This window comes from Gopherus flavomarginatus, chromosome 8, assembly GCF_025201925.1.
Source record: "Gopherus flavomarginatus isolate rGopFla2 chromosome 8, rGopFla2.mat.asm, whole genome shotgun sequence".
Lineage (NCBI taxonomy): Eukaryota > Metazoa > Chordata > Testudines > Testudinidae > Gopherus > Gopherus flavomarginatus.
Window position 1 is genome coordinate 52,116,594 of NC_066624.1, and position 23,375 is coordinate 52,139,968.

General features: G+C 45.8%; 1 protein-coding gene and 1 pseudogene across 9 annotated transcripts in view; one reads left to right on the forward strand and one right to left on the reverse strand.

The window, feature by feature from the left end:
- LOC127057005 (zinc finger protein 420-like) overlaps positions 1–23,375 on the forward strand; it is a 482,458-nt pseudogene that overhangs the window by 439,082 nt on the left and 20,001 nt on the right.
- LOC127056975 (zinc finger protein 883-like) overlaps positions 11,010–23,375 on the reverse strand; it is a 305,218-nt gene continuing 292,852 nt past the window's right edge. For 3 of the 9 annotated variants that reach the window (XM_050965479.1, XM_050965480.1, XM_050965482.1), the window contains 2 exons: positions 13,705–13,818; positions 11,010–13,343 (listed from right to left, as the gene is read on the reverse strand). In XM_050965479.1, the coding sequence (XP_050821436.1) occupies positions 11,683–13,343; positions 13,705–13,818 (1,775 nt within the window). In that variant the 3' untranslated portion in view covers positions 11,010–11,682. Of the gene's footprint in view, positions 13,344–13,704; positions 13,819–15,286; positions 21,995–23,375 lie in introns of those variants that run through there. The other 6 variants (XM_050965483.1, XM_050965476.1, XM_050965481.1 and 3 more) reach the window with 6 other exon arrangements.

Consider the following 23,375-nt stretch of genomic DNA (forward strand, 5'->3'; position numbering starts at 1 on the left):
TTTGTTTAGCGTTCTTTGGTTTTATGAAACTTTAGGGTCATCATTTAATTGCCACACAACTGTACTTATTAACTAAAGTGAAACACAATATTTTTTGGATATTATTGCAGAAGAGTTTTGCTTTCTGAGCTGGAATTGAACAGGGGCCACCCGAGGGGGACAATGCTACTCCCTTTTCTTGGCTCATCCAAAAAACATAAGTTCTTGATGCTCTTTAGTTTCTCTGTTCTTCAGAGGGGAATCAGCTGGTGTAGTGGCTACTGAGAAAGCCTTAGAAAAGGGCCTCAAAACTGACAGCAGCTGGCTTCTGTAGTGTAGTGGTTAGCACATTTGCTAAACACACAAAAGGTCCGTGGTTAAAAACCAGGCAGAAACATTGCTGCTTTCCTTCCTCTGGCCTTTTATCTCTCCAACTCCTTTCTCAGCTACATCCGTAGCTTCTATGCTTTCTTCCTCATTATTTCTTTTCCCTTTCATGGAGCTTTAAATTCAAAAGGAGAAGGTTAGCTGACATTTTGAGGGAAGGAACAGACCATCATTTGGGAGACTGCCAGCTCCATAACAAATCTGAGCGTAGAAGAATCCCAACCCATTGTCCTGCATATTTAGTTCCCAGCCAGCAGTTTTTCCCTTGCCTTTTTTTTTTTTGAGCTAACCTTGAGCCCAGGACACACACACTCTCTCTGCCCCACACATCGAATCTGGCCCTGCTGCAAAGTGACCCCTAAGAACCAGCAACCTGCATGAGAGTATGACTGGGGGGAAAGGGTTTCCCATGAAGCTTATGAGCCACTGGATGCATTGGAAAGGGGCAGCTCTGAGTGTAACAGTCAGCAAAGAAGGTCTGTTTGGGGATGTGGCTCAGTGGTACAGTGCCTGCTTTGCATGTATAAGGCCCTGGGTGCACTCCCCACATTTGCCTTTCACCTCTGCTGCTTTGCTCATGCCCAGCTGGCATGTGGCCCAGCCAGTCTCTCTGCACAAGTTTCAATCCTGAGCAAAGTGAGGGCAAAGTGCCAATTGCATGAAAGCTCTGTGGGGGTTTCTGCTCCTAAAGCACCATGGTGACTCTAAGACTCCCATCCACTGAGCTGCTTGATGAAGAAGGACTGGAGAGAAGGGTCCCATCAGCACAGAGGGAGAAGGACATGGAGGAGCAGTCAGTGCTGAGAGAGGAAAGAGGTCAGTGATTTACACAAGACAGGGGACACTGGTTCTTGGAGGGGACAGGAGGTAAGGGCAGCTTGTTTACAATGATGCTGATGATGAATAGAAAAAAAGACTGGAGTCAATGAAACATGAGAGCATAGAAGGAGAAAGGGCTCCACAGAGGGCCCTGAGTGCTCATACACCCCAGTTCATAAGTACACAACATAAGAATGGCCACACTGGGTCAGATCAAAGGTCCATCTAGCCTAGTAGTCTGTCTTCTTACAGTGGCCGACCCTAGGTGCCCCACGGTTCCACAGGTTGACTGTGTGTTATGTGAAGAAATATTTCCTTTTGTTTGGTTTAAACCTGCTGCCTCTTCATTTCATTTGGTGATCCCTAGTTCTTGTGTCTAGAGGGGTAAATAACACTTCCTTATTTACTTTCTCCAACCCAATCATTGTTTTATAGACCTCTATCATCTCTTTTCCAAGCTGAAAAGTCTCAGTCTTATTAATCACTCTTCATATGAAAGCTGCTCCATATCCCTAATAATTTTTGTTGCCCTTTTCTGAACCGTTTCCAATTACAATATATCTTTTATCAGGTGGGGTGACCACATCTGCACGCAGTATTCAAGATGTGGGTGTGCAATGGATTTCTGTAGAGGCGCCCTGGCTTCTCCTAGATAGCGAGAATAGACAAACAGGGACCCAGCCCCGTACAGTGATCCCATGGACAAGACCCTGGTTGTTAGTGGGGTGAAGGTTTCCTCTGGACAAAGGGGAGCTGAAATCCTTCAGTGTCCTGGAACTTAATGAAAGCTTCAAACCCTTCATAGCCGTGCATTGAAATGCATCAGCAGAAGGTTGGGCTGGAGCAGGGGTCAGTAACCTGTGGCACGCGTGCCAAAGATGGCACGTGAGCCAATTTTTAATGGCATGCTGGGGCCGGGTGGGACTCCAGTGTGCCATTAAAAATCCTGCAGGCGCGGCAACCCGCTGGCCCCTCCCCTGCCTTCCCCTGGAGCCTTGCCTCTGCGCACGCAGTGCTCTGGGGGCCAGGGCTCTGCACTCCCGCGGGGCAGCATTTGGTTCTGTGGGGAGTGAAAGACACTCCCCGCTCATCCAGCGCCCTGCTGCCTTGCGTGCAGCACTTTGAGGCGCGGGGCTGTGCGTGCAGCAGCAGGGCTCCGAATAAGCGGGAAGCCTCACAGTAAGGGGTCCAGGGTTGGGGGGGTTGGGCTAAGCGGGGGGGCAATCAGGAGACAGGAAGCAGGGTGGGTTGGATGGGGTGTGGGATCCCGGGGGGGTGGTGGGGGCGGGGGTCTCTGGAGGGGGCAGTCAGGGAGCGGGGGAGGGGGTGGATGAGGCATGGGAGTCCGGGGTCTGTTAGGGGGTGGAAGGTGGATAGGAGACAGGGCAGTCAGGGAACAGGGAGCAAGGAGGGTCCTGGGGGCACAGTTAGGGGTCAGGGAACAAGGAGCTAGGGGAGTTGGATGAGTCAAGACTTTGGGGGGGGCTGTCAGGAGGTAGGGGTGTGGAGAGTGGTTGGGGCAGGCAGAGAGTGGGGGGGGTGTATGGGTCCAGAGTTCTGGGGGTCCTGTCAGCAGGCAGGGAGCGGTTAGATAGTCATGGGAGTTTGGGAGGTTCTGTCTGGGTGTGGGGGGTGTGGATAAGGGTTGGGGCAGTCAGGGGACAGGTAGGGGATAGGGTCCTAGGGGGGCAGTCAGGGAACATGGGGCAGGGAGCCTTAGATAGGGAGTGGGGTCCCAGGAGGGGGTAGTCGGGACAAGGAGCGGGGGGCATGGGGGTGGGGCAGTCACCCTTCCCTGACCCCCCACACCCCACCCAGGCCCCTGCCCTGAGCCCTGTACCACCCAGCCCTCTGTTGACTCCTTCACCCGTCCACCCCTCCCATGACCCCAGCCCTGACTCTGGCACCCCCCCACATCCCCAGCCTCTCCACATCCCATGCACCCTGCACATCCCCACCCCCTCCCTGAGCACCAAACGGGAGCTCCTGCACCCCTCACACCAAATGGGAGCTCCCCAGGTAAGTGCCCCCACACCCAAACCTCCTGCCCCAACCCTGAGCCCCCTCCCTCATTCAAGCTCCTGGCCAGACCCTTCACCCCAGCCCTGTGCTCGGTCCACTCCCACCCTCAGCTCAGTGCAGAGAGAGGAAGAGAATGGGCCAGAACCAGGGAGAAGGTAGATACCCACTGTACGTGGGCAGGGCTGGGATCTCAGACTGGCAGTGGGCTGAGCGGGTCTGGCAGTCAGGATCTTGGCTGGCAGGAGCCAGCAGATGGAACCCCTGAGAGGCAGTGGGCTGAGTCGGGGATCCTGGCTGCCAGCCCCACACAGCCCACTGCTGGTCAGGGGTTCTGGCTGACAGACCCTTCCCAGCTGGGGTCCTGGCCACAGGCCCCACTCAGCCCACTGCCAGCCTAGATGAACAGAATCCCAGACCAGCAGCAGGCTGAGTGGGCCAGCGGCGTAAGATCAACATTTTAATTTAATTTTAAATGAAGCTTATTAAACATTTTGAAAACCTTGTTTATTTTACAATACACTAGTTTAGTTATATAATATACAGACTTGTAGAGAGAGACCTTCTAAAAAACATTAAAATGTATTACCGGCAAGCAAAACCTTACATTAGAGTGAATAAATGAAGACTTGGCACACCACTTCTGAAAGGTTGCCAACCCCTGGGCTGGAGGAACCTGGAGAGTACATTTCTATTCTAATCTAATCTACATTTCTATTTGTTTGGTTTTTGTAGGTTAAATTAATGCAGCCTCTGCTCCACTCTCTCTCAAGGGTGTAATGTTGCTGTGCACAATGAGAAATCTTGAGAAAAGATTGATATGAAATGGAAGCAGCATATGGTGGCAGAACCTAAGAAATTAAAAGCCCATTGATTCTTGTGTGTGTGCACTGACTCTGAACCAGAAGTGTAAGTTTTCTCACTTTGTGGCTGCAGCCAGTAAAATATTTAAATATCTATCAGAGATGGTCTAGACAGTATTTGGTCCTGCCATGAGGGCAGGGGACTGGGCTTGATGACCTCTTGAGGTCCCTTCCAGTCCTAGAGTCTATGAATCTATGAAACTGGCTTTTCCTAAATGCTGTAGACTGAGTTGCTGGGAACGGGCAGGGGGAGAGGGAGCAAGAGGAGAAAGGCAGAGACATTGGAGAAGAATAATGGGGGGAGAAGAAAGAGACAGAGAATAGAGACAATAAATGATTGAAGATGTCCCAACTCAGTCTTGCTCATCACAGGTGTTCAGAGAGCTGGGTAGTTGTAGGTTTCAAATATCAAGGGGATCTCCACATACCTGATCTCTCTCCCCCAGCTCCCATTTTAGTGTTGTCACAGAGTCCCCGGGCGATGCTTTGGAACTGCTCCCCACCAAGCCAGTCAGGACTTTGGGGAGCCTCCTCTCCCTTGGAGCAGACTTGTTCAGGGCAAGAAGCTCACACGGCTTCACCTCCTGGGTCTCTCCTTGGAGCATTCAGCATCCTCTGCCCCTCCGTGCGCTTCCCACAGCGAGTCCACCCCAGCGGGGTCCTGGGGAAGCCACCGGGTTCTGCACCCCCACTTTGCAGTCAGACGTGACTCTCAGCCAGCCAGTAAAACAGAGGTTTATTCGATGACAGGAACAGGGTCTAAAACAGAGCTTGTAGATACAGCGAACCGGACCCCTCGGCCAGGTCCATTCTGGGGGTCAGTGAGCCAGACCCCCACGTCTGCCCTCAGCCAGCTCCAGACTAACAACCCCTCCCAGCCCCTCCTCTCTGCTCAGCCCCTTTCCCAGGCCAGGAGGTCACCTGATCCCTTTGTCTCCAACACTTTCAGCTGGCACCTATGCAGAGGAGGGGCCCAGGCCATCAGTTGCTAGGAGACAGAGGGTCAGGCATTTAGGTGCACTGTCCCTTTGCTCTGCCAGATACTTAAGAACTGCCATGGGGACACTGAGGCACCAACACAGTATTCAGAGCAAACATTAAGAACATTCCTAGTTCGTCACAAGTATTAATTTTTATTTTGAAACGTTTGGCTTACCCCAGTCATCTCTTTCCCTAACTGTATTGCAATTTGGGTGGGGTTTTGTTGCTGTTTTTTTGCTTCCCTTTTGTTCATATCAATATAATTGTAACAGCAAAGGAATCTGTAGGAGCAAAAACTGACTCAAAACTTCATTTCCCCATCATGCAGGAACATGAAACAAACATTGCACACAGCTGGAATCATAACACAGAAGGCCAGGGGATGGGAGATGCAGGTTTCCAAGTGTTCTGTCTTCTCAGATGACACATTCCAGCCCCTTGTATTCCTCCCTCCTGTGTGACCTGCTGGGCTTTGACACATTTATTGTTTCATTCTATTGATAATGTGATTGTAACATATGTGACTGAAATTAAACCACTTCTAGACAAGGAACCAACAAAAGAGAAAAGCCATTATTGCACTGGCTGGAAATTGAAGCCAGGTCAACTGTTTGGAAGGCAGCTATGCTCACCACTATACCACCAACACAGCTGGCAGGAGCAGCTTTCCCGCAGGCTACGTGTGCTGGCAAAGGGGGTTACACATGACCATGGAGCTAGTAAGCAGGGTGGATGGGCTGGAAGCTGCCTGACAGCTGGGAGCAGAGTTAGGGGGCAAAGGTGAAAACAGATTTCATTGGGAGAAGGCCCTGCACTCAACCTGCTCCTACAAGAGGGGAACTGAAGCTCAACTTCAATCATAGAAAAATCTTCCCTAAGAAGGAAGGAGACAGCTTGTCTTAAAGACAAGGTTTGTGGTTTTTGCCCACTACATACACAGGGGCTGGATAGTGCTGAGTTCAGACAAGACTCTGGTAGGATAAGGGAGAAATTCAGGCTGCCAGTGAGCTGAAGGAGTGAGATGATATTTTGACAGTGATGGACACTTCATCTTAAAGGCTTTTGTCTGCCTCCTTCTAGTGACTGTTTGGCACAGGAATGCAGCCCCCTCTGTCAAGCCGGGCCTTACAAACCTCTAAGGATGGTGATTGTACCACCTCCCTAGGGAATCCATTCCAGTGCTTCACCACCCTCCTAGTGAAAAAGTTTTTCCTAATATTCAACCTAGACCTCCCCCACTGCAACTTGAGACTATTGCTCCTTGTTCTGTCATCTGCCACCACTGAGATCAGCCAAGCTCCATCCTCTTTGGAACCTCCCTTCAGGTAGTTGAAGGCTGCTATCAAATCCCCCCTCACTCTTCTCTTCTGCAGACTAAATAACTCCAGTTCCCTCACCTTCTCTTCATAAATCATATGCCTAGCTCTCCTAATAATTTTTGTTGCCCTCCGCTGAACACTCTCCAATTTGTCCACATCCTTTCTGTAGCAGGGGGCCCAAAACTGGATGCAGTACTCCAGATGTGGCCATATCAGTGCCAAATAGAAGGGAATAAGCACTTCCCTCCATCTGCTGCCAACATTCCTACTAATGTTGCCTAATACGCTGTTACTCTTCTTGGCAACAAGGGCACATTATTGACTCATATCCAGCTTCTTGTCCACTGTAATCCCCACGTCCTTTTCTGCAGAATTGCCACTTAGCCACTGTCCCCAGCCTGTAGAGGTGCATGGGACTCTTCCATCCTAAGTGTAGGAATCTGCACTTGTCCTTGTTGAACCTCATCAGATTTCATTTGGCTCACTCCTCCAATTTGTCTAGGTCCCTCTGGACCCAACCTCTACCCTCCAGCACTTGGATTCTTTGTGTGCTTTCACAGAGCGAAGAGCACATGTTCCATGATTTCATAGGGCAGAGTTTTATGCTATAGGGAGCTTTCCCTGTGTGGATCAACATAGATGCACATTGTACCCTTCCCAGGTTGCTAAGGGCCGTGAGTCTCCTTGTGACCACCTGCCATGAGGAAGAGGGACTTTTGCATTTGGCAGCTGGATGTTAGTGACCAAACTCACCAGCCTGTCAGGCAGTCAAGCACCCTCCTCTGAGCTACAGCAACCTTGACAGTTGACAATAAAGGCACCTTAACCCCTGAGTTCCTTCAATGTGTCCCCCCCCCACACCAGATACTCGGGGTATGTCTATACTATGTGCCAAATCGGTGGGTAGCGATCAATCCAGCTGGGGGTCGATATATCGCGTCTAGTGTAGATGCAATATATCGATCCTCGAGTACTCTTCTGTCAACCACTGTACTCCAGCTCGGTGAGAGGCGCAGGCAGAGTCTACCGGGGAGCTGCAGCAGTCGACTCACCGTGATGAAGACACCATGGTAAGTCGATCTAAGTACATCGACTTCAGCTACGTTATTCATGTAGCTGAAGTTGCATAACTTAGATTGATTCCCTTCCCTAGAGTAGACCAGGGCTCAGAAAAATCCCAGATCCTCTCTGCCCGAAGCAATGGTACATCCGAGCTTACCAGTTTTACTGTAGCCCACTGCTGCTGGATCACACATCGCACTTGAGCACAGTTATTGAACAAAGGGAAATTTCTTTAACAAGGAACAGAGATTTAAACATACAAATGTGAATGATGGAAACCAACTGTTACCAACAAAACAAAACCACAAAATGAAACCTACACTTTTTAATAGTTACCTTTCCTACCTAAGTAGATTGAAGTCTGAGGTGACAGTCTGTTGCAGTGATTGCTAGTCCCTAGGAGCCAGGGCTCTGCCTTTCTTGAAGCACCACTGGTCATTAGTGATCTCCTTGGTGAATGGACCCAGAATGTTTCGCTCCCCCCGTTATAAAATGAATCAGTCTTTTGTGTATATTCACAGAAAGGACCATTTACTCATTGTCATATTGTCGTTTACACTTCCACAGGGTTTCGATGTCTATAATTTGTCTTTGATAGTTCTCCACTGGCTTTTCTGGGCTGGTGCAAAGGTTGACAATGCAGCAACATATCTCATAACTGGCTAGCAAGGGACGGATGACAATTCCCTCCCACTTGAACAGGCCATTCCCAACAAGACCTTTGATTGGGGTGACTCACTTTCATGACAATACCATATGGGCATAATTTTCCATATACTTACATGACTCCTTCAATAGGACTCACACACATCTCTTGCAGTGATCGGGGTAACAATCTACAACCTTTCAGTAGAGATCTCACTGCTATGCTTCCTGGATAAATATCATAAAAATCAGAGCATTAGGTGTGAGTTTGTCAGGTCTGAGGCAGGAGTTTTTTGTGAATTACTTTGACCTCTCTGCCAGCTGGCACCAACGAGCATTTATCACACATGCACTGAGCTATACAGTCACATTCTGATAGAACAGAAAGGCCAATACAAAAAATAGAGAAAGGAACAATAAAATACTAAAATGACAATGGTTGGAACTCAACATTTCTCTCAGTTTTTGGACTATGGGTAATTAGAGCTTTTCCCTCAGTTGAACCAGGTGATCGGACAGCTGGCTCAGCCCTTCATACTAGCAGCTTTCTCACATATAGGGAGATGGGTCAAAACTGGAATTGATGTCATGACTCGCTTCCCAGAGGGGATCAGTCTGTCTAAGGCTATGTCTACCCTTCAAACACTGGAAATATTCTTCTGACAACATAACCCTGTCTACACTGGGGCTTAGGTCACATTAATTACGTCTCTCAATGGAGTGGATTTTTCACACCCCTGAGAGATGTGGCCATGTCAGCATAGTTTTTCAGTGTAACTAACCTCTAGATGGCTTTTAGATATGAAAGGCAATGGACGTCAGCCTTTTCCTTGGTATTGATGGTTGACAACTGCAGCTTTCCTACCTGCTGGACACATCCTATGACAGATGTCAGGCCTTTCCTTTGAAAATTAGAGAAGTGGGGAAGACAGTGACGCTTACAGTGTAAGTGAGTAAAAACGTATACAACTTGTCTCCTCGAGCAGTTTTCCTCCTAATAGAAATTGACTTTGAAGCTAAGCAAAATATGCTCTATCTGAAATACAAAAAAATAAAATCTATACAGACCCAATATTCTCTTATACACTCTTTCTAACACCTATTCTCCCACCCCAACCTTTAGAGTGAGGTTTTCTACCAGAACTCCTTACACTACAGGGGGTAAATTAAATCAAATTAACTTTTGAAGATTAACCATCATTTCCTGTACAACTAAAAAAAGAAAAAAAACAAGACAACTTTTAGTTTTTCAAAATAATTCAGATCAAACAATTAGTCTCTTACTCTTTAACTAATAACATCACCTATAATTTCATTTTCACTAGTAACACTAATATATTCAAAGATCACAAATTCTGGTCACATATGTTAGTTATCTTTTAATCTCCATTGCCAACAACCGAACCTTAGCTCAAGTTGTGGTTTGTCTCAACACTTCTGTGAGTTCATATACCTCTGATTCTTCTGCCATGCGTGTTGGTGGAAGGGGTCTCCTATGTGGGAATGTTAGCATCATGAGAAAAAATAACTCTCTTTTCACCCTTTAAATCTTTCAAAGTAGCAGAAAGTAAGGGAGAAGTGATACAAATGCAGAAAACACAAGAGAAAACTGTCTGGTCTACACTAAAGACATTTATCGGTATAATTATTGCTCAGGGGTGTGAAAAATCAACACAGCTGAGCAACATAGTTACACATCTCTAATCCCCCGTGTAGATAGCGCTACATCAGCAGGAGGCCTTGGCCTGCCAACATAGCCATCTGAGACAATATTGATTTAAACAACTGAACTACACTGTGATCATATGCACTTCCTTCAGTTAGTGGGAGGTCTGCTGTTGTTCACAATTTCCAAGTGGAGATTTTAAATCACTGCTGTGTCTTCGTTAGCATGGCCAGTAAATTGGAGAGTTCTCTCCTATTGACAGAACTGCACTTGAACTTTCTCCATATCATCATGGAAGGATGGGGAAAAGGCAAAGCTGAAGTGAGAAATGATGACTTTAGCAAATGGTCATTTGTCTTAAATTCTCCAATAAATCTGAGATGAACTAATATCTAATTGTGTGACCACACAGCCATCAAGAAAGATAGAAACCCGGATTACAGAGAGATAGAATACATGACAATGAGAGTGTAAACTGAAATTCCAGAGCAGGTTACATCAAATTATTTAGAATCAAGACAAGAGATTCTCCCATCACATTCTCCTCCGATCGATTCAAACATATTTCATTGAGCACGGTCTCAATAGTCAGTTATGTTATTTACAATGTTTAGTATCCTAGCATCGCCAAAATGGGGGGGCGAGGGGGGAAACAGCCACCTTGCCAGAATTGGCTTTACCAATAGATGGAACCTGGGATTTAAACTCGAAATGATCACACTGCATTTAGGATCCATTTGAAATCCCCTTCCTGGTCTTTGATACTTTCATCTCCAGTCATAGCAACTCTGGTATAGGATTAAATAAGTCAAAACATCATCTCCAAGCACAGACAACTGAGAACACTTCATCACATGACACTTTGAGAAGTGGAGGGATAGAATGTGATGACAACAAACTCTGCCTGGCTCAGACAAAAGATAACAGTTCTGCCATGATGGGGAAGGAGAGAATCTCTGAGTCACCCCATCTCCTTCCAAGTATCAGAGGGGTAGCTGTGTTAATCTAGATCTGTAAAACGTGACAAAGAGTCCTGTGGCACCTTGTAGACTAACAGACATATTGGCGCATAAGCTTTCATGAGTGAGTCCCCACTTCATCAGATGCATGTAGTAGACATTTCCAGAGGCGGGTATAAATATGCAAGCAAGAATCAGGCTAGAGATAACAAAGTTAGTTAAATCAGGGAGGATGGGGCCCTCTTCTAGCAGTTGAGGTTTGGACACCAAGAGAGGAGAAACTGCTTCTGTAGTTGGCTAGCCACTAATAGTGTCAAATTTGCAAATGAACTGAAGCTCAGCAGTTTCTCTTTGAAGTCTGGCCCTGAAGTATTTTTGCTGCAGGATGGCTCCTTTTAAGTCTGCTATTGTGTGTCCAGGGAGATTGATGTGTTCTTCTATAGGTTTTTGTATATTGCTTATGCTCTAATACATATTTTAGTCTATAAGGTGATGCAGGACTCTTTGTCGCTTTTTACATCTCCTTCCAGTATCACAGAGGCTGAAATGACACTTTTTTCCTGCCCCCGTTCCTCTTCATTTAAATGCAATATGAAAAGTTCCCATTATAACTGCTCTTCAACACAACATGAGAACAATTGGCCATGATACAATCTGTATCACTGGTGACTAACAATAACTTTGCAATAGGAGGAATGGTATAAATGTGATGCTCCCTGGTTTCTGATAGGAAGGGTACACTAGAATTACTAACGGGAGAATGGAGTTGATAGAAAGGACAAATGAGTCCACCTCAAAGAGGTCAAACTGCAAAATGCAAAAATGGGCCACTCACTCATCTGGACAAGCTGAGGGATAATGGTGCTTCAAACAGCTTTTAAAAGTTACTATGTGGCAATCAGGAAACTATTCAAGTATTGATAGCCCTAGAGGGTTTTATGGTGTTGATCCCCCTTGCAGATTCTCTGATGGCTCACATGGGCTCAGTGGCAAGACAAGGTTTTCCCACACTCACTGCTTCCATTGGGTCTCATACCTGTGTGGATTCTCTGATGGCTAATAAGCTCCTGGCGGTGAATGAAGGTTTTCCCACACTTACCGCATTTATAGGGCCTCTCCCCTGTGTGGATTCTCTGATGCCCACTAAGGTGAGAGCTGCGAGTGAAGCTTTCCCCACACTCATGGCATTTATAGGGCCTCTCCCCAGTGTGGATTCTCTGATGCCCAGTAAGGTGAGAGCTGCGAGTGAAGCTTTTCCCACACTCATGGCATTTATAGGGCCTCTCCCCTGTGTGGATTCTCTGATGTTTAGAAAGGACTGATCTGTAAGTGAAGGTTTTCCCACACTCACTGCATTCAAAGGGCCTCTCCCCTGTGTGGATTCTCTGATGCTCAGTAAGTTGAGAGCTCTGAGTGAAGCTTTTCCCACATTCACTGCATTTATAGGGCCTCTCCCCTGTGTGGATTCTCTGATGTTTAGAAAGGACTGATCTGAAAGCGAAGGTTTTCCCACACTCACTGCATTCAAAGGGCCTCTCCCCTGTGTGGATTCTCTGATGGTGAGAAAGGGCTGAGCTGCTAGAGAAGCTTTTTCCACACTCACGGCATTCATAGGGCCTCTCCCCTGTGTGGATTCTCTGATGTTGGGAAAGGTCTGAGCTGGTAATAAAGCTTTTCCCACACTCACGGCATTCATAGGGCCTCTCCCCTGTGTGGATTCTCTGATGTTGAGAAAGGACTGAGCTGGTAATAAAGCTTTTCCCACACTCACTGCATTTATAGGGCCTCTTCCCTGTGTGGATTCTCTGATGTTTAGAAAGGTCTGAGCTGGTAATAAAACTTTTCCCACACTCACTGCATTTATAGGGCCTCTCCCCTGTGTGGATTCTCTGATGTTGAGAAAGGTCTGAGCTGGTAATAAAGCTTTTCCCACACTCACAGCATTCATAAGGCCTCTCCCCTGTGTGGATTCTCTGATGTTGAGAAAGGACTGAGCTGGTAATAAAGCTTTTCCCACACTCACTGCATTTATAGGGCCTCTTCCCTGTGTGGATTCTCTGATGTTTAGAAAGGACTGATCTGAAAGCGAAGGTTTTCCCACACTCACTGCATTCAAAGGGCCTCTCCCCTGTGTGGATTCTCTGATGTTTAGAAAGGTCTGAGCTGGTAATAAAGCTTTTCCCACAATCACTGCATTTATAGGGCCTCTTCCCTGTGTGGATTCTCATATGATGAACAAGATTTGATCTGAAAGTGAATGTTTTCCCACACTGACAGCATCCATAAGGCCTCTCCCCTGTGTGGATTCTCTGATGAACAGAAAGGGATGAGCTGCAACTGAAGGTTTTTCCACACTCAGTGCATGTATTTTTCCTCTTTCCCATGAGGATTTCCTGCTGTGTTGTTGTTTCCTTGACGCTCTTCTGAGTTCCCCGACAGGAAATAAATTTACCCATTTTCTCCCCTGGCTGGTTTCCTTGCTCTCTTTCTGGTCTGTGCTGAATCTCACAGGATTTTCCCTGCTCATGACTCCTGGACACATTCCTTTTCGATCTTTGCGATAATTCTCTGTGTTTAGCCACTTGCTCAACATTTCCCTGCTGACAATTCTGCTCCTCTTTCTCACATATTATTGCATCACCTGCTGTGATAAGAGACAGAAACTTCAAACAGGGATAGAGAGGGGAAGGCCAAAACAAAACAAGTGCTTGAGAGAGGTCAAATAAAAAAAAAACCTGAACTCCGCCAAACTCTTCCCCTAAACAGGAGAGATGAGGGGATCAATTCGGCCCTCACATCCCATCCAAATTCACAGGGGGAAGGGAGGAAACTACTGCCTGGTGTCTGCTAGGGTCTACAGGAAGCCATGAGCTATATTTACCCTGAGGATACGACCCCTGCTAGGGACAATAATGAACTGAGAAACCTTCCAAGGGCATTGTAGGGCATCCCAGATGTTTCCTTCAGGCACTTACAGACTTTGACTTTGTTTAATCTTTCCTCACCTGTGCAGGGAACTCTCAGGATCTCGCTTTCCTCTGAACCCTGGAGGTCTGGGACCCATGGCTCTGCCCTTTGTTCCAGCTGGGAGATTATATGAGGTTTGGAAACTGGAAACCCTGCTCAGATGAAAGAAAACAAAGGAGTTTAGTTGATTTCATATGACTGTGTCATAAAAAACACTATTAATTTAACTTCAGTGCTTAGTGTGACTCAGTGTGCCTGAGGCAGTCCACACTGAAAATGCCAAGATCAAGGCAGGCTGAAAAAGGGAGAGCAGATGCTCCCAAAACTGGGGGTTAACACGGAAGTTTAATTCACCGATCAGTCACCAACTGTGCTTCTGATCCCCCACACTGGTTATTGAGAAACTGAAAAAAGACAATCGCACGGCCCCCTTTACTGCATTCCAGTTCTCTGATTTCCATTCAGCACCTAGGTCCGGCACAGTGAGAGGTGATTTAAAAACTCTGCTCACATAAACAAAGTGTTCCTCTGACCCCAGAGTCAGCCACATTACCAGCTCTGTATAGGCTTGGATCTTACCCAGAATACTATGATGCCAGCCAATCCTTACCATCTAAACTAAAGGTTTATAAGCAAGAAAGCATCTAAATTAAAGGTTTATTATAAAAGGAAAGAAAAAGGAAGTTGTTAAAATGAGAAAACAGTCAGATACATTCAGAAATCTATATATTGGGTTCTTAGCAGTATTGGTGAGTTTATGGCTTGAAAGGCTCTCAGGTACACATCCACATCATTCAGTCCTTTGTTCCAGGGTTCAGTTTGTAGAGAAGTTGCTCCGCAGGTAAGAAGAGGGATTGAAGACAAAATGGAGATGATGCAGCTGCCCTTTATATTCCTTTTGCCACGCGGCTTCTACTTCCTGTGTCCCAAACACAAGCTTCACAGCACATGGCATGGAAAAGCCTTGGAGGTCTCAGTACACAGGCATACCCCTGCATGTCTTGCTGACTCAATAGGTTCATTGTACAGCTGATGACCCCGGATGGCCATCGAACAGGTTGGGCAGCACTGATGCCAGTATGTCTGGTGGTGTCACTCAGAAACACTACACAAGTCTGGAATACAGATATACCCTACATATCTATAACTCACAATACAAAGATAGAAACAAGATTATCAAACCTGGAAAATCATAACATTTTCATTGACACCTTACATGGCATATCTAGCACGATTCATTGCAATTTCATCATATTGGTATGTATAATAAAATAATAATAATATCAAGTGTCTCTCAATTCCATACAGTGTCACTTAATAAATCAGTGAATTCCCAGGACCGGTTCCCCAGATGTTTGAAGATGCCGAACACCTTGTTTGCGAGGGACTGAAATACCCACAGATATGTTGGGAACACACAGACAGACACTGTGCAAGTCTGTGCCTCTATGTTCACTCTTCTAGAAAATTAGGATCAATTTTGTTCATAGTATGTGTCAGGGCTGAATCTCCACTCTGTCACTCCAAGTGCAGAAAGTGGAAGCCTGCCAGGATTCTAAAAATTAATTTGTGCAACTCTAGGTTTGTATTAAACCCCCAAAGTTACAGCTTTTCTCTAACCTTGTCTTGGTAAATGCTGCCACCACTCAAATGCAAAAAACACCCAAACCCTTGGACCTAGGAAGGAGCACTTGAGAATTCTTCCCTCTGGGGTACCCTCAAGCCCTTTCACCTCCCCTCCGGGCAAGAGCTGAGAAAGAAAACAAAGGAAATTAGCTGTGGCTACTAGATAATCAAACAACATGCACAAACTTCTTGCCCAAACAACATGCATACACCCAAAATCCAATCCTGTTCTTAAAAGAGGTAAATTTTATTAAAATTGAAAAGGAAAACAATACATCTGGAACTTGGGCTTTTGCTAGATCTTAAAAGAAACAATTTTTGTAAGCATCCAAAATAGCTTTCTCGGGGGTTCAGCTTAAAGCTTAGAAGCAAACAAAAGCATCTGGGATAGCACAGAGGAGCTCCAAAAGTCAAAATAAAAAAATATAAACCTGATTGTGTCTGTCTAAACATTTCCTGTCCAAATCATTTCTTCTAGGTATGGAAGATGAATTTTCAAACCTGCTTCAAGCCATACACAGCATTGCTACTCCGTATCGCCTCCCTTCTCTGGAGAACAACAGACAAAGGGAAAGTTACTGTCCCATTTAAAAAAGTTCTAGCCTTTCCATTGGCTCTTTTGGTCAGGAGCCCACTCCTTTTCTTTTACCTGTGGGCTTGTTAACCCTTTACAGGTAAAGCAAGCAGAGAAATCATACCAACAAGGATTTTACAGCAATCTGGCTGGTTGGGCGTTTATAAAAGGGAGATCCTTCCCCTCCCCTTCATTTATCACTCTATGGCTTGTGAGGTAACATTTGAAAAGACACAATCTACTGAATATCCTCCTTAAAACATGTAGCAACATTGTATGTAAAGTGATGAGATTTTACAGTATGATATTACTGAAAAAGTTGCAACTCTAACCCTAAGTTCCTCAGAGACAGCAAGGCAAACAGCTGGTCAAATAGCCATTCTCCAGGAGGGGGAAGGTGTGAAGAAGCCATTTACATTCCATCACAGGGACCACTTGAAGCTCATATCTATGACAGCCTGTCACCATGACTCAGCTGAGAACTGAATTTGTTTCTAGTACAAAGGACTGAATTATAAAAAGAGGTGTGGAAAATGCATGAGACTCTCTCTCCACTTTCCCTCTGCTCATGACAACTCCTAAAGAACTGAATGTGGGCAGCAGGGGCAGGCTAGAGGGATTCCTGGCTGAAAGGAAAGCCAGCCTGTCTCAGCAGATGGTGAGAAACATTTGTTTTAAATCCGTTTTAGCTTGTTAAGTTAAACATTAGTTTGTGTTCTCTCTTGCATTTCTTTTGTAAACAATTCTGACTTTTATGCCTCATTACTTGTAGGCACTGAAAATCTTTTTTTTTTTTTTTTTTTAGTAGTTAACAATCTTGGTTTATTGTTTTATCTAACCACTGTGGTTGGATTAAAGTGTGTTGGACACTCCATTTGGAATAACCAGGCTCGTGCATGTCATTTTCCACTGATGAAATAACAGATTTCATATGAGCTCCCATTGTTCAGTAGTGTGCTGGACAGGACAAGATGCACATTTCTGGGGGATGTCTGGGAGGAGAGAATTTTCTGGGGTTCTCCTGTGGGGTACTGTCATTCGGGAGTTACTGACTAGCAGCACTCAAAACTGTGTCGCTGGGAGCGAGTTACATGCTGGAGATTGCGTGTTAACTGCCCAGGAGTGGCTGCTCTCACAGTAAAGCAGTGTAAAAGGCACCCCAGCCTGGGGAACTGAGGGGACACAGCTGTTCAACAGTCCAGATTGTACTGTGCTTAATGTCACAGACACTCAATTTCAAAGTCTCCTAAAACACATAGAAAGTAAATCCACGTCCCAGAAATCGAAGTCTTCAGAGAGAGGGCAAGTCTCCCTGGCACTGCTTCTTGCTGACAGAGAGGTCCAAAGACAAAGAGAGAGTCCCAGGGAAGCTGGGAACATAAGCGTGGGGCTCAGTGGAGAAAGAGAACAGGAAGGGCAGGGATATTACTGAATACAGGATCTTAGCAGTACTGAATGTCAAGATGGCACATATTGCAACCCATTGGAAAACAATCCCAAATAGACATATAAAATGATAGGGTCTAAATTAGTTATTTCCACTGATTTATATAAGGGCAACAAGATAGACAATAATACAGAGAATATCCCTTTTAAATTAATTCCTGATATCCTGTTTGCTTTTTTGACTTCCGCTGCACACTGCTGGATGTCTTCAGAGAACTATCCATAATGACAAAAAGATCTTTTTCCTGACTCATTGTAGCTAAAATTAGCTCCCGTCATATTGTATATATACTTGGGCTTATTTTTTCCAATGTGCATTACTGTACTGTGATAAACTCAGGGCAGACAGCTGCAAGGGAGGGGTAGGAATCAGTATCAGAAGGTTAAAAGGCCCTCCTCCTTATCAACTGAGAGGCAACCACAGGTCAATCAGGTTCAGCTGTGAAAGGTTACCAAGGTAACAAATTAGAATCAGCTGAGGGGGGAGCTACCTGAGGTTAACGGGGACCAGCTGATTAAAACTTGGGGCTGCCTGAGACCTTTTTAAACCCTTCCCTGTGGAAGGAATGGGGGAGAGCAGAGAGAGAAGAAGCCCTGCTGCCAGGAGTAGCAAAACAGTGAGACCCTCCAGGAGAGGCAGTACTTTCTCCCACATGGGGGTTAGAATTCGCTAACCAGGACTGGTGGAGATACGGGGAACAAACTTCCCCTGTGTCCCATGGGGGACTGCATTACCTGAGCCTGTCTTACCAGGGCTAAAAGCAGCAGAGACTGAGGAGATTGAGAAGGTGCCTTGCCACAGTACATTTATCCACATTACATTTCATTTGCCATTTTGTTGCCCAATCACTTAGTTTTGTGAGATCTTTTTGAAGTTCTTCGCAGTCTGCTTTGGTCTTAACTATCTTGAACAGTTTAGTATCATCTGCAAACTTTGCCACCTCACTGTTTACCCCTTTATCCAGATCATTTATGAATAAGTTGAATAGGATTGGTCCTAGGACTGACCCTCGGGGAACACCACTAGTTACTCCTCTTCATTCTGAAAATTTACCACTTATTCCTACCCTTTGTTCCCTGTCTTTTAACTAGTTCTCAATTCATGAAAAGATCTTCCCTCTTATCTCATGATAACTTAATTTATGTAAGAGCCTTTGGTGAGAGACCTTGTCAAAGGCTTTCTGGAAATCTAAGTACACTATGTCCACTGGATCCCCCTTGTCCACTTGTTTGTTGACACCTTCAGAGAACTCTAATAGACTAGTAAGACATGATTTCCCTTTACAGAAACCATGTTGACTTTTGCCCAACAATTTTTGTTCTTGTAAGTGCCTGACAATTTTTTTCTTTATTATTGTTTCAACTAATTTGCCTCGCACAGACGTTAGACTTACCAGTCTGTAATTGCCAGGATCGCCTCTAGAGCCCTTTTTAAATATTGGCATTACATTAGCAATCTTCCAGTCACTGGGTACAGAAGCTGATTTAAAGGACACGTTACAAACCATAGCTCATAGTTCCCCAATTTCACATTTGAGTTCCTTCAGAACTCTTGGGTAAATACCATCTGGTTCCGGTGACTTGTTACACTTAAGTTTATCAATTAGTTCCAAAACCTCCTCTAGTGACACTTCACTCTGTGGAAATTCCTCAGATTTGTCACCCACAAAAGGTTTGGGAATTTCCCTAACATCCTCAGCCATGAAGACTGAAGCAAAGAATGCATTTAGTTTCTCCGCAATGACTTTATTGTCTTTAAGGGCTCATTTTGTATCTCAATCGTCCAGGGGCCCCACTGGTTGTTTAGCAAGCTTCCTGCCTTTGATGTACTTAAACATTTTGTTATTACCTTCTGAGTCTTTGACTAGCTGTTCCTCAAACTCCTTTTTGGCTTTTCTTATTACATTTTTACACTTAATTTGGCAGTACTTATGCTCCCTTCTATATACACCTCACTAGGATTTGACTTCCACTTTTAAAAAGATGCCTTTTTATCTCTCACTGCTTCTTTTACATGGTTAAGCCAAGCCACAGTGGCTCTTTTTAGTTCTTTTGCTGTGTTTTTTAATTTAGGGTATACATTTAAGTCGGGCCTCTAATATTGTGTCTTTGAAAAGCGTCCATGCAGCTTGCAGGGATTTCACTCTAGTCACTGTACCTTTTAATTTCTGTTTAACTAATCCCCTCATTTTTGCACAGTTTTCCTTTCTGAAATTAAATGCCACAGTGTTGAGCTGTCCTTCCCACCACAGGAATATTAAATTTTGTTAGATTATGATCACTATTTCCAAGTGGTCCTGTTATAGTTACCTCTTGGACAAGATCCTGCGCTCCACTTAGGACTAAATGGAGAGTTGCTTCTCCCCTTGCAGGTTCTTGTACCAGCTGCTCCAAGAAACAGTCATTTCAAGTATCGAGAAATTTTGTCTCTGCATTTTGTCCTGAGCTGACATGGACCCAGTCAATATGGGGATAATTGAAATCTCCCACTATTATGGAGTTCTTTATTTTGATAGCCTTTCTAATTTCCCTTCGCATTTCATCCTATCACTGTCTTTGACAGATGGTCAATAATAGATCCCTATTGTTATATTCTTATTAGAGCATGGAATTACTATCCATAGAAATTCTATGGAACATGCGATTTCATTTAAGATTTTTACTTCAATTGAGTCTACATTTTCTTTAACATACAGTGCCACTCCCCTCCTCACCCCCAGAGTATGACCTGCTCTGTCCTTCCGATATATTTTGTACCCTGGAATGATTGTGTTCCATTGATTGTCCTCACTCCACCAGGTTTCTGTGATGCCAATTATGTCAACAGCCTCTTTTAACACGAGGCACTCTAATTCATCCATCTTATGATTTACACTTCTAGCATTTGTGTACAAGCACTTTAAAAACTTGTCCCTGTTTGTCTGCCCTTTTCTGATCTGTTAGATTCTTGTGTGTGTGAATGCTTCTCGTCTGATCTGGCCCCTACTTTATCCTCTTCCAGCCTCTCTTCCTGACTAAAACTAGAAAAATCTCTATCATTGCACTCTCCTCTAAGAGAAGTCTCTGTCTGATCCACGGGCTCCTCTGCAGCCATTGGCTTTCCCCCATCTCTTAGTTTAAAAACTGCTCTGCAACCTTTTTAATGTTAAGTGCCAGCAGTCTGGATCCACTTTGGTTTAGGTGGAGCCCATCCTTCCTGTATAGACTCCCTCATCCTCAAAGTTTCCCCAGTTCCTAATAAATCTAAACCCCATCTCTCTACACCATCATCTCCTCCACACATTGAGACTCTGAAGCTCTGCCTGCCTGCCTGGCCCTGTGTGTGGAACTGGGAGCATTTCTGAGAATGCTACCATAAACGTCCTGGATTTCAGTCTCTTTCCTAGCAGATTAAATTTGGCATCCAGGACGTCTCACCCACCCTTCCCTATGTCACTGGTATCTACATGTACCATGACCATTGGCTCCTCCTCAGCACTACACATAAATCTATCTAGATGCCTTGAGAAATCCACAACCTTCGCACCAGGCAGGCAAGTCACCATACGGTTCTCCCGGTCATCACAAACCCAGATATCCGTGTTTCGAATGATCAAATCTTCCATTACTAACAGCTGCCTTTTCTTAATGACTGGAGTTCCCTCTCCCGGTGAGGTAACCTCAGCGCAAGAGGTTACCCCAACACTATCTGGAAGGAGGGTCCCAACTACGAGAAGCTTTCCCTCTGCTCCCGTTGACTGCTCTCATTCCCTGGGCCTTTCATCCTCCTCAACAGTGCAGGGGGCTGTCTGACCAGAGTTGGGACAATTCTATAGTGTCCCAGAAAGCCTCATCAACATATTTCTCTGCCTCCCTTAGCTCCTCCAATTCTAACACCCTGGCCTCCAAAGCCTCCACACCGTCTTCGAGGGCCAGGAGCTCTTTGCACCAAATGCACACACACATACATAAGAACAGCCGTACTGGGTCAGATCCAAAGGTCTATCTAGCCCGGTATCCTGTTTACCGACAGTGGCCAATGCCAGGTGCCCCAGAGGGAGTGAACCGAACAGGCAATGATCAAGTGACTTCTCTCCTACCATCCATCTCCATCCTCTGACAAACTGAGGCTAGGGATTCCATTCATGGACTTAATCACCATGAATTTATCCAGTTCTCTTTTAAACAGTTATAGTCCTAGCCTTCATAACCTCCTCAGGCAAGGAGTTCCACAAGTTGACTGTGTGCTGCGTGAAGAAGAACTTCCTTTTATTTTCTTTAAACCTGCTGCCTATTAATGTCATCTGGTGATCCCTAGGAGGCTTCTGTTGATTATGCTGCACTTAACCCTCAGTTTTACTTAAGCAAGCAGGAGATATTTGACACTGTGCGATACGGCTCCTGTGCTCTGTTCTCAAAGTGTTCTGCAGCAGGGGAGGGTCTCTGGTCGTGCATGTGTCACTGGCATACTGGGGTGATGCTGAAACTGGGCAGAGCAGAAGTGGCATTGTGGGGCTGGCGTAAACCTTATCTCTCCATTTCCCCTTCCAAGAACTGAGGGGACAGTAACCCTTACCCAGTGAGGTCACATTCTCATAGTTCTCCTGCATGACATCCCAGTAGAGGGCTCTCTGAGTGGGATCCAGCAGAGCCCACTCTTCACTGGTGAAATATACAGCCACCTCCTCGAAGGTTACCGGCCCCTGAAAGAACAAGAGTCCAACACTCAATACCTGCTGCCCCATTCACAGCCCCACTATTTGTGGGGAGAGGAGCCCATTAAAGGGAAGCCATGGGTGGATTGCCGTCAACAAAGTCCCACTCCCACCCTGCTCAGAGCATCCAGGAAACATCAGAGTGAGAGGACAAAGAGAGAGCCTCTTACTGATATCCAGGCTGGGGGGGGGCATCCAATGTGAAAGGTGCCTACTGGTGGAATCTCTCAGGCAGCAGGTGGGAGAGCTACAGGAGGAGGTGGCTAGGTTGACGAGCATTCCTGGACAGTATCCATGTGGAGACAGCTGAGGTAGCTGCCCCAGTTCACAGGACTGCTGACACACCACTGGTGGAGGAGGAGATGGCTCAGGGTGGCACTGGCAGCTGGTTATTTCTGGCAGCGGGTAGTGCTCCACCCCTGCTGCGAACCCTCTCGCCATGGTAATAAGTAACTGTTATGCTCTTCTTGATACAGGAGAGAAGGTATCACCCCCTACAGTAAAGGAGGAGAAGCCTCGTACCCCTAAGGCCGGGTGGTCTGCTGCCACACTGAAAATAGGAAACGTAGGGTAGTGGTGGTTGGAGACTCTCTGCTGAGGGGGACGGAGGCACCCATCTGTCGCCCTGACATTTCATCTTGGGAGGTATGCTGCCTGCCGAGGGACCATATCCCGAAATGTTAGAGGCATTGTTGAGGATTATCTGGCCTTCTGACTACTACCCCATGCTACTCATCCATGTGGGCACAAATGATACCGAGAGGTGTGACGCTGTGCAGATCAAGAGTGACTACAGGGCTCTGGGAGTACGGGTGAAGGAGTTTGGAGCGCAGGTGGTATTCTTTTTGATTCTTCCTGTCAAAAATAGGGGCCCAGGCAGAGACAGATGCATCATGGAGGTGAATGCCTAGCTATGAAGATGGTGTCGCCAAGAGAGCTTTGGCTTCCTCGACCATGGGATGCTACTCGAGGAAGGACTGCTAGGTAGAGATGGTGTTCACCTTTCGAGGAGGGGAAAGACCCTATTTGCACACAGACTGGCTAACCTAGTGAGGAGGGCTTTAAACTAGGTTCAACAGGGACAGATGAGGAAAGCCCACAGGTAAGTGGGGAACATGAAGATCTGGGAGATGGGTCAGAAACAAGAGGGAGCGTGGGCTATAATGGCAGAGAGAAAGGAAAGTCAGGGCAAAACTCGGAGGCAAGATCAAACCAGTATCTTAGATGCCTATATACAAATGCGAGAAGTATGGGTAATAAGCAGAAAGAACTGGAAGTGCTAATAAATAAATACAACTATGATATTGTTGGCATCACCGAAACTTGATGCGATAATACACATGATTGGAATGCTGGTATGGATGGGTAC